The sequence below is a fragment of the Silurus meridionalis genome, chromosome 4 (assembly GCF_014805685.1).
Source record: "Silurus meridionalis isolate SWU-2019-XX chromosome 4, ASM1480568v1, whole genome shotgun sequence".
Taxonomy (NCBI): Eukaryota; Metazoa; Chordata; class Actinopteri; order Siluriformes; family Siluridae; genus Silurus; species Silurus meridionalis.
The window spans coordinates 41510663-41523008 of NC_060887.1; the positions used below are offsets into that span (position 1 = coordinate 41510663).

The 12346-nt window shown below is 45.5% G+C and overlaps 1 protein-coding gene across 1 annotated transcript in view; it reads right to left on the bottom strand.

Annotated features, from left to right (window-relative positions):
* Positions 1-1886: 1886 nt before the first annotated feature.
* tbc1d24 (TBC1 domain family, member 24) overlaps positions 1887-12346 on the bottom strand; it is a 24206-nt gene continuing 13746 nt past the window's right edge. The window contains exons 4-7 of the mRNA XM_046846331.1: positions 7033-7096; positions 6728-6823; positions 6164-6419; positions 1887-3078 (exon numbers count right to left, since the gene is read on the bottom strand). Coding sequence (XP_046702287.1) covers positions 2924-3078; positions 6164-6419; positions 6728-6823; positions 7033-7096 — 571 coding nt within the window. The 3' untranslated portion in view covers positions 1887-2923. The remainder of the gene's footprint in view (positions 3079-6163; positions 6420-6727; positions 6824-7032; positions 7097-12346) is intronic.

The following is a 12346-nucleotide window of genomic DNA, read 5'->3' on the forward strand; positions in this document are numbered from 1 at the left end:
CTTAGAAGCAAGTTTGACTCAGATAGTTTACCATTATGTGTTAAATGTAAGGTGGAAATGGGAGACCACGCCCACTTATTATGGAATTGTCCTATAATTAGAACTTATTGGTCAGAAGTTGTTGTTTTTATGAGCCGTATGTTTGGACTGGAGCTACAGATGGACCCGTTGTCTTTGATTTTGGGTCTCCCAGTCAGACACCTGCAGAACAAACTTAATAAGCGTTTATTTGATATTCTTGCCTTGAAAAAATATATTATTAACCTGGATCAACGACAAACCCTTAGAGTTCTTGACCTGTGTTACTCATCAGACTACTGAAGCTTTTCACAAAGTGTGGACTCCATACCTTGATTATATCGATGTCTTTTTAAGTAATATTTTGAGTTTTGGCATGTGATTTGATTATTATTGTTTTTATTTAGTTTGTTATTTTTCCCCTTTTCTTTCTCCACTCTCTCGTTCTTTTTCACCAGCATTGCAAAAGTTGGGCATTGTTTGTTGACTGTTTTTGTGGAACATGAATGTTCTGAAGAAGAAAAAAAAACTATTTTTATACAGTATAGAGTAGTGTTGATTGTGTCGGGGAAAATCAGATCAGTCAGATTACCTTCCTGTCAGTGTATAGGCTTTGATTTCACACATCTGCATCCACTTTGTTTGAATGTTAAATCCGTGTAGGTATCAGTTTCCTCTTTATGTACTGTGTGTAAAGTGTATCAGTCCCTGTGGTCTGAATTATATATAACCCAGACGGCTGAGTCACACTCTAACACACACACACACACACACACACATCACCGACACACAGACTAAATCAGAGATTACACCTGACTACAAGTCACCACACACCATAGCTGCTATTGTGTAGCAGGTTTCCTGCTCTAACACAAAGTCTTTAAGATCTAAAAACTGAATCAGAAGTGGGTCTGGTCTAAAGTCAGGGCTTATGTCAGGGTTCTAAAAACAAGTCTCACCAAAAATCAGGTCCATATGGGAAGATATAAAAAAGAGTCAGGACAGTAAGGTTGGGTCTAAACAAGTGTACCAAAAGTCAGGAGTCAGCTCTAGAGACTGGGTCTAATCTAGTGTTGAAGCTTTAGTGACTGGTCTAAATAAGAATCAGGGCCCTAGAGACTGGGTCTAATCAAGTGTTGAAGCTCTAGATACTGGGTCTAGCCAAAAGTCAGTGCTTTAGACACTGGTTTATTCAAGAGTTGGGACCAAGCGTTCCAGAGACTGGTCTAACCAAGACTCAGGGCCCTAGAGACTAGGTTTAACAAATTATCCAAACCTTATAAGCTGGTCAAACCAAGAGCCATGGCTGTAAAGAGGGGGTCCAACTAAGAGTCACGGCTCTATAAACAGGGTCTAACCAAGTGTGAGGGCTCTAGACACTGGTCTAATCCATAGTTGGGGCTCTAGAAACTGGGCCTAACAAAGTGTCAGGGTTCTAGTGATGGATCCGGTCAAAAGTGAGGTCCAAAGAGACTGGTATAACCAAGAGTCAGGGCCCTAAATACTGGGTCTAACCGTGTTAAAGCTTTTGAGACCAAGGTCCAGGGCTGTAAAGATTGGTTTATTCAAGAGTCATGGCCCTAGAGACTGTGTCTAAGAGTCAGGGCTCTAGCAACAGGACAGGTCTTACTGAAATTCAGGGCACTAGAGGCTGGATCTAATCGAGTGTTGAAGCTCTAGAGACTGGTTAATTCAAGAGTCAGTGCTCTAGGGACTGGGGAATCAGGTCTTATCAAAAGCCAGGGATACTGTGACCATGTAAAGCCAAAAGTCAGGACTCTAGAGACGAGTCTAATAAAAATCAGGACTCTAGAGACTGGGTATAAGTAAGACTGGTGGTGTGGAGAAGATATCAGCTGTCTCAAGTGTTTGTTTTAAACACTTTATTAAACATTATTGACATTTATTATACATGCTTTACTTAATGATAACAATAATACTGGTGAACACACACACACACACACACACACACACACACACACACACACACACACACACACACACACACACACACACAGACTTTGTTATAGAGCATGTTATTTTAACATCAACATTCTTCATCTTTAAGACTTTACCATTTAATTAATTACACATTTGATTGATATGCTTTACACATTACTTCATTAACACACACACACACACACTTCATTAATATGTTTAGTTTCACAAGTAGGAACGTTCTCTCACACACACACACACACACACACACACACACACACATCTATACACAAACACGAAACTTACTTGATAAAACATTTGGCAAATCTACACAGACTGTTTATCTAACGCTGATATAACATTCATACAACATTCATCAAACACACTGATATGATCAACAACCAGGAACGATAGCGATCAGGTATGAAACTAGCATTAGCGCGCTATGACGAGCGCTAGCCAATAAAAGATGATAGATAAATAGAAATAAATAATAAAATGTGATTCAATAATTATAATAGGACTAGAGTGCATTATGGGTATTGTGTAGAGTGTGCAGTGTGTGGTGATGTATATGGGTCTGATAGCGTAACCTGATACACCAGTTAGCATAGTGCTATATGGTATGAAAAAGGCTGATTGTGGTTAGGGATGTAACGATATATCAGTATGGCAATTGACTGTGATAATTAGCTCAGAAATAATTATACTGATAAGATGATACAGGGGAAATGATGATTAGAAAGCAGGAAGCTGAGAGCAGACACTGATATTGAACGTAATTGATCTGATGCTTGTGAGATTTTCTCGAGTGTGCTGGTGGTGTTCTTTCAGGAAGCTGTCTGTGAAATGTAGGTTCACGATCAGCGTCATTACCTGGAGTATAGTGTGATATATAATGATATAAGATCTACTCAGTGATGATAACCACAGCGCTCTCTTTCTCTCCGGATGTGCTGATTGGCTGTTAGGTTTCCATGGTGTCCTGGAAACCCCAAACCTCCAGGACGGCGATCTGAAAGTTCTCGGAACACAGCGGTGGATTGTCGAAGGTGGAGCAGCAACTCGTCTGGCCATGATTCAGCTCTGAGTCGATATACAGCGCGTTTCCATCACCACCCCCTGCACCACAAAAATCCACAAACAACCATCAACAACCACACACAACCATCACCACCCCTGCACCACAAACATCCATCAACAACCACACACAACCATCACCACCTCTGCACCACAAAAATCCACAAACAGCCATTAACAACCACACACAACCATCACCACCCCTGCACCACAAACATCCAGAAACAACCATCACCACCCCTGCACCACAAACATCCAGAAACAACCATCACCACCCCTGCACCACAAACAACCATCAATGACCATCACCACCCCTGCACCACAAACATCCATCAACAACCACACACAACCATCACCACCCCTGCACCACAAACAACCATCAATAACCATCACCACCCCTGCACCACAAACATCCACACACAACCATCAACATCCACATACAACCATCATCAATCACCACATGCACCACAAACATCCAGAAACAACCATCACCACCCCTGCACCACAAACATCCAGAAACAACCATCACCACTGCACCACAAACAACCATCAATGACCATCACCACCCCTGCACCACAAACATCCATCAACAACCACACAACCATCACCACTGCACCACAAACAACCATCAATAACCATCACCACCCCTGCACCACAAACATCCACACACAACCATCAACATCCACATACAACCATCATCAATCACCACACATGCACCACAAACATTCACACACAACCATCAACACCACACAAACATCCATACACAACCATTAACAAACAAATATCCACACACAACCCCTGCACCACAAACAACCATCACCACCACCTGCACGATAAACATCCACAAACAACCATTAACAAACATCACCACCCCTGCACCACAAATAACCATCAACAACCACACACAACCATCACCACCCCTGCGCCACAAACAACCATCAACAACCACACACAACCATCACTACCCCTGCACCACAAAAACATCCACAACCACACACAACCATCACCACCCCTGCACCACAAACAACCATCAACAACTACACACAACCATCACCACCCCTGCACCACAAACAACCATCAACAACCACACAACCATCACCACCCCTGCACCACAAACATCCACAAACAACCATCAACAAACATCACAACCCCTGCACCACAAATAACCATCAACAACCACACACAACCATCACCACCCCTGCACCACAAACAACCATCAACAACCACACACACAACCATCAACACCACACAAACATCCATACACAACCATTAACAAACAAATATCCACACACAACCCCTGCACCACAAACAACCATCACCACCACCTGCACGATAAACATCCACAAACAACCATTAACAAACATCACCACCCCTGCACCACAAATAACCATCAACAACCACACACAACCATCACCACCCCTGCGCCACAAACAACCATCAACAACCACACACAACCATCACTACCCCTGCACCACAAAAACATCAACAACCACACAACCATCACTACCCCTGCACCACAAACAACCATCAACAACTACACACAACCATCACCACCCCTGCACCACAAACAACCATCAACAACCACACACAACCATCACTACCCCTGCACCACAAACATCCACAACAACCATCAACAAACATCACAACCCCTGCACCACAAATAACCATCAACAACCACACACAACCATCACCACCCCTGCGCCACAAACAACCATCAACAACCACACACAACCATCACTACCCCTGCACCACAAAAACATCAACAACTACACACAACCATCACCACCCCTGCACCACAAACAACCATCAACAACCACACACAACCATCACCACCCCTGCACCACAAACAACCATCAACAACCACACACAACCATCACCACCCCTGCACCACAAACAACCATCAACAACCACACACAACCATCACTACCCCTGCACCACAAAAACATCAACAACCACACACAACCATCACCACCCCTGCACCACAAACAACCATCAACAACTACACACAACCATCACCACCCCTGCACCACAAACAACCATCAACAACCACACACAACCATCACCACCCCTGCACCACAAACATCCACAAACAACCATCAACAAACATCACAACCCCTGAACCACAAATAACCATCAACAACCACACACAACCATCACCACCCCTGCACCACAAAAACATCAACAACCATCAACAACCACACAACCATCACTACCCCTGCACCACAAAAACATCAACAACTACACACAACCATCAACAAACATCACCACCCCTGCACCACAAATAACCATCAACAACCACACACAACCATCACCACCCCTGCACCACAAACAACCATCAACAACCACACACAACCATCACTACCCCTGCACCACAAACAACCATCAACAACCACACACAACCATCACCACCCCTGCACCACAAACAACCATCAACAACCACACACAACCATCACCACCCCTGCACCACAAATAACCACCACACACAACCATCACCACCCCTGCACCACCAACAACCACACACAACCATCACCACCCCTGCACCACAAACATCCACAAACAACCATCAACAACACACACAACCATCACCACCCCTGCACCACAAACAACCATCAACAACCACACACAACCATCACCACCCGCTGCACCACAAATAACCATCAACAACCACACACAACCATCACCACCCCTGCACCACAAACAACCATCAACAACCACACACAACCATCACTACCCCTGCACCACAAACAACCATCAACAACCACACACAACCATCACCACCCCTGCACCACAAACAACCATCAACAACACACACAACCATCACTACCCCTGCACCACAAATAACCATCAACAACCACACACAACCATCACCACCCCTGCACCACAAACAACCATCAACAACCACACACAACCATCACCACCCCTGCACCACAAACAACCATCAACAACCACACACAACCATCACCACCCCTGCACCACAAACAACCATTAATAACCATCGCAAATAACCAAACACAACTGCAAAACCACAAACCATACACAACCACACACGCTCGCAAATAACCAGGAACAACTGCAATCACAATCGCACACAATCACAATCGCACACAATGCTGCTGCTGCCACTCACCAATGATGATAAATTCGAAGTTTCCAGCCATAAACATGGACGTGTTACGAGCATTCAGGTGAAAGTGTCGAGCTGCTAGAAATGGTGAGAGGTGGGTGGAGTCAGTGCCAGATGTGGGTGGAGCCTCAACAGGGAGGGAGTGTATGTTCTCATCAGAGACTCGAACACTAGCATCAGCGGCACGATCAGACGCAGTGCTCGCCAACTCTGGATGTTTGATGATGACCCACTCGTAACGCTCCATCTCTGGCTTCATCTGCACACAACCCATTCGTCAGAATTCCAGGAACATTTATCAGAATTCCAGGAAGATTCATCAGAATTTCACACACAGAAATCATTTTGTTTTAAATGGAATGAACTGGAATCATACTGCATTTGAAGTTCACCCTGAGGAACACTGAAGCTGCCTGGGTGTATGTTACAATAGCACCACCATGAGGTCATCACTCACACACTTCCTATCTCACACAATACATATCTAACATCTAATACCTAATATCTATACTGTGTGTGTGTGTGTGTGTGTGTGTGTGTGTGAGAGAGAGAGATCAGGTGACTGACCTTAAATACGAAACACTCGCCAGTGCCAAAGAAACTCAGTTTGTTTCCTCCTCGCTTCCTCTCTTCCCAGTCTGTAGATAGAAACGCACCACACACCTAACACACACACACACGCGCGAGTGAGAGACAGCAAGACAGACAGTGAGAGAGAAAGACAGTCAGAGAGAGAGAGAGAGAGAGAGAGAGAGAGAGAGAGAGAGAGAGAGAGAGAGAGAGAGAGAGAGAACGGCAGTGGAACAGACAGTGAGACTGTGTGAGAGAGAGAGAGAGAGAGAGAGACAGACAGTGAGACAGAGTGAGAGTACCTCTCTGTCAGTAGTCTTGATCAGCATTAGTGTGGGTTCATGTCCTTCACATTGTGTATAAAACCTGAAATAATACAACCGTGCACACACACGCACACACACACACACACAGACAATCACACACAGCACCGGGACTGCAAGGCTAGTCATAACCAATAATGGAAACCTGTACGATGTGTATATATACAGTGGAACCCGGTTATGGCGCTGGCCTAGAGGATGCCAAAAAGCGTGGAGATAACCGATGATGGAGATAAACGAAAATCAAAATGGCAGCAGTATATTAACGTGCTTAAAATGTCTTTATGTACATGATGTGCGTTATTAAATGAGAATGTGCATGCACGTGTTTTTGGAGGTTTTTTTACACAACAGCGTTGTTGTGATTTGTTTGATTGGTCATGCGGATCGAGAAAACCTGTAATGCGGATAAGGAGCCGGAAGCAGAAGTAAACGCAAACAGAGTTTATTGAGACTCAGGAGAGAATCCACCAGTACTTGTAGTGAAGCAGTAATATCCAGTGCTGCGCTCTGGGAGCGCCGTCCACCAAGTTCTGTGAAAGCAGAGACAGTTGGTGTAGAGAATCCACGGATCCGCTATGGAAAGCGCAGCGCTGGGCATCAACGGATAAACGTGGTGCAGACAGCGTGAAGATGGAAAACAGCAGGATCGGGGGAATCCGGGGGAGCGTAGAGAGAATGCGGAGTACGAGAAGAAGGGTACGTAGCGGGATACGTATACGCGATTACACAGACCGACATGAACCAACACATACCATCATGCACAAACAATAACGGACCGCGAGTGTGTGGAGGGGAGGGGCTTAAATAGGAGATAGGATGAGTGAGTGAATGAGAGTCAGGTGTGTGTGATCAGCATGACTGCGAGTCCACGCGGGAGAAGAAGCAGGGTGCTTCGGGGAATGCCGCCACCGAAGGGGGCGTGGCAGGGGGATTCCTGATTTTTCCCCCTTGTGTTAGAGATATTAGGGTTCGGCGACATGAAAAAATCGACATAACCGATGAGAAAATGCTGAGACAAAGCGAGAATTTGGCAGTTCCACTTCAAAAACATCGACTTAATAGTGTTGGTGAGTTAACCGAGGTCCAGATAAGTCGGTTCCACTGTATATATATACATACAGTATACAAGTGTGTGTGTGTGTGTGTGTGTGTGTGTGTGTGTGTGTGTGTGTGTGTGTGTATATATATATATACAGTATATAAATGTGTGTGTGTGTGTATATATACACACACACACACACACACACACACACACACACACACAGTGTGTACAGTATATAAATGTGTGTATATATAGTATATAAATGTGTGTGTGTATCTGTGTGTGTATGTATACAGTATATAAATGTGTGTGTATCTGTGTGTGTATGTATACAGTATATAAATGTGTGTGTGTGTATATATCTTCTTCTTCTTCTTTCGGCTGCTCCCATTAGGGGTCTTCACAGCGGATCATCCATCTCCATACCACCCTGTCCTCTACATCTGCCTCTTTCACACCAACTACCTGCATGTCTTCCCTCACCACATCCATGAACCTCCTCCTTGGCCTTCCTCTTTTCCTCCTACCTGGTGGCTCCATCTTCAGCATTCTTCTACCAATATAATTCATGTCCCTTCTCTGCACATGTCCAAACCATCTCAATCTCGCCTCCCTCACCTTGTCACCAAAACATCCTACATGTGCTGTCCTCTAATAAACTCATTTCTAATCTTGTCCATCCTCGTCACTCCCAACGAAAACCTTAACATCTTCAGCTCTGCTACCTCCAGCTCCACCTCCTGCCTTTTACTCAATGCCACTGTCTCTAATCCATACAACATCGCAGGTCTCACCACAGTCCTATAAACTTTCCCTTTCATTCTTGCAGATACCCTACTATCACAAATCACTCCTGTCACTCTTCTCCACCCACTCCACCCTGCCTGCACTCTTTTCTTTACTTCTAACACACTCTCCATTACTTTGCACTGTTGACCCCAGGTACCTGAACCTCCACCTTCTCCACCTCTTCTCCTGCAACCGCATCACCCACTGCCCTCCCTCTCATTCACACACATGTACTCTGTCTTACTCCTACTGACTTTCATTCCCTTCTCTCCAGCGCATATCTCCACCTCTCCAGGCTCTTCTCAACCTGCTCTCTACTCTCACCACAAATCACAATATCATCTGCAAACATCATAGTCCAGGGAGACTCCTGTCTGACCTCGTCCGTCAACCTGTCCATCACCACTGCAAACAGGAAAGGGCTCAGGGCCGATCCTTGATGCAGTCCAACCTTCACTCTGAACCAGTCTGTCGTACCTACTGCACACTTCACTGCCGTCACACTGTCCTCATACATGTCCTGCACCACCCTCACATACTTCTCTGACACACCTGACTTCCTCATACAATACCACAACTCCTCTCTTGGCACTCTGTCGACGCTTTCTAAATCCACAAATACACAATGCAATTCCTTCTGTCCTTCTCTATACTTCTCCATCAACATCCTCAAAGCAAATAAGGCATCTGTGGTGCTCTTCCTCGGCATGAAACCATACTGTTGCTCACAGATGGTCACCTCTTCTCTCAGCCTGGCTTCCACTACTCTTTCCCATAACTTCATGGTGTGACTGATCAACTTAATTCCCCTGTAGTTACTGCAGGTCTGCACATCTCCCTTATGCTTAAAGATCGGTACCAGCACACTCCTTCTCCATTCCTCAGGCATCCTCTCCCTTCCAGAATCCTGTTAAACAATCTGGTTAAAACCCACTGCCATCTCTCCTAAACATCTCACGCCTCTACCGGTATGTCATCTGGTCCAACCGACTTTCCATTCTTCATCCTCTTAATCGCTGCTCTCACTTCCTCCTTACTAATCCTATCTACATCCTGCTTCACCAACTCCACATCCTCCAACCTTCTCTCTGTGATTTTCCTCATTCATCAGCTGCTCAAAATACTCCCTCCACCTTCTCAACACACTCTCCTCACTAGTCAACACATTTCCTCTCCATCCTTTATTGCTCTAACTTGCAGTACATCCTTCCCAGCTCGGTCCCTCTGCCTGGCCAATCGGTATAACTCCTTTTCTCCTTCCTTAGTGTCCAACCTCTTATACAGCTCCTCATATGCCTTTTCCTTGGCTTTCGCCACATCTCTTTTACCTGCTGCCGCATCTCCTTGTACTCCTGCCTACTTTTCTCATCACTCTGTCGATCCCACTTCTGTTTTGCCAACCTCTTTCCCCTAATGCTCTCCTGCACTTCCTCATTCCACCACCACGTCTCCTTGTCTTGCTTTCTATTTCCAGATGTCACACCAAGTACTTTTCTAGCTGCCTCCTCATCACTCCTGCAGTAGTTCCCCAATCATCCGCACCTCTTCACCACCACCGAGCCCCTGTCTGACCTCTTCCTGAACCTCACACTACACTCTTCCTCCTTCAGTTTCCACCATCTTATTCTTCTTTCAATCCTTACATTCCTCCTCTTCTTCTTCGCCTCCAAAACCATCCTACAGACCACCATCCGATGCTGTCTAGCTACACTGTCCCCGCCAACACCTTACAGTCTCCAATCTCCTTCAGGTTGCATCTCCTGCATAGCACATAGTCCACCTGTGTGCACCTTCCTCCACTCTTATACGCCACCCTATGATCCTCCTTCTTCTTAAAATACGTGTTCACCACTGCCATTTCCATCCTTTTAGCAAAATCTACCACCATCTGCCCTTCCACATTCCTCTCCTTAAAACCATACCTACCCATCACCTCCTCATCACCTCTGTTCCTTCACCTACATGCCCATTAAAGTCTGCCCCAATCACCAATCGTTCTTTCCTAGGTACACCATCTACCACTTCATCTAATTCACTCCAGAATCTTTCCTTTTCCTCCATCTCACAGCCAACTTGTGGAGCATAGGCACTGATGACATTTATCATCATCCCTTCAACTTCCACCTTCACGATCATCACCCTATCAGAAACTCTCTTCACCTCCACTACACTCTTACTGTACTCTTCCTTCAGAATCACCCCTACACCATTTCTCTTCCCATCCACAATCCTGTTAAACAATCTGGTTAAAAACTCCACTGCCATCTCTCCTAAACATCTCCACGCCTACCGGTATGTCATCTGGTCCAACCGACTTTCCATTCTTCATCCTCTTAATCGCTGCTCTCACTTCCTCCTTACTAATCCTATCTACATCCTGCTTCACCAACTCCACATCCTCCAACCTTCTCTCTGTGATTTTCCTCATTCATCAGCTGCTCAAAATACTCCCTCCACCTTCTCAACACACTCTCCTCACTAGTCAACACATTTCCTCTCCATCCTTTATTGCTCTAACTTGCAGTACATCCTTCCCAGCTCGGTCCCTCTGCCTGGCCAATCGGTATAACTCCTTTTCTCCTTCCTTAGTGTCCAACCTCTTATACAGCTCCTCATATGCCTTTTCCTTGGCTTTCGCCACATCTCTTTTACCTGCTGCCGCATCTCCTTGTACTCCTGCCTACTTTTCTCATCACTCTGTCGATCCCACTTCTGTTTTGCCAACCTCTTTCCCCTAATGCTCTCCTGCACTTCCTCATTCCACCACCACGTCTCCTTGTCTTGCTTTCTATTTCCAGATGTCACACCAAGTACTTTTCTAGCTGCCTCCCTCATCACTCCTGCAGTAGTTCCCCAATCATCCGGCACCTCTTCACCACCACCGAGCCCCTGTCTGACCTCTTCCTGAACCTCACACTACACTCTTCCTCCTTCAGTTTCCACCATCTTATTCTTCTTTCAATCCTTACATTCCTCCTCTTCTTCTTCGCCTCCAAAACCATCCTACAGACCACCATCCGATGCTGTCTAGCTACACTGTCCCCGCCAACACCTTACAGTCTCCAATCTCCTTCAGGTTGCATCTCCTGCATAGCACATAGTCCACCTGTGTGCACCTTCCTCCACTCTTATCGTCACCCTATGATCCTCCTTCTTCTTAAAATACGTGTTCACCACTGCCATTTCCATCCTTTTAGCAAAATCTACCACCATCTGCCCTTCCACATTCCTCTCCTTAAAACCATACCTACCCATCACCTCCTCATCACCTCTGTTCCTTCACCTACATGCCCATTAAAGTCTGCCCCAATCACCAATCGTTCTTTCCTAGGTACACCATCTACCACTTCATCTAATTCACTCCAGAATCTTTCCTTTTCCTCCATCTCACAGCCAACTTGTGGAGCATAGGCACTGATGACATTTATCATCATCCCTTCAACTTCCACCTTCACGATC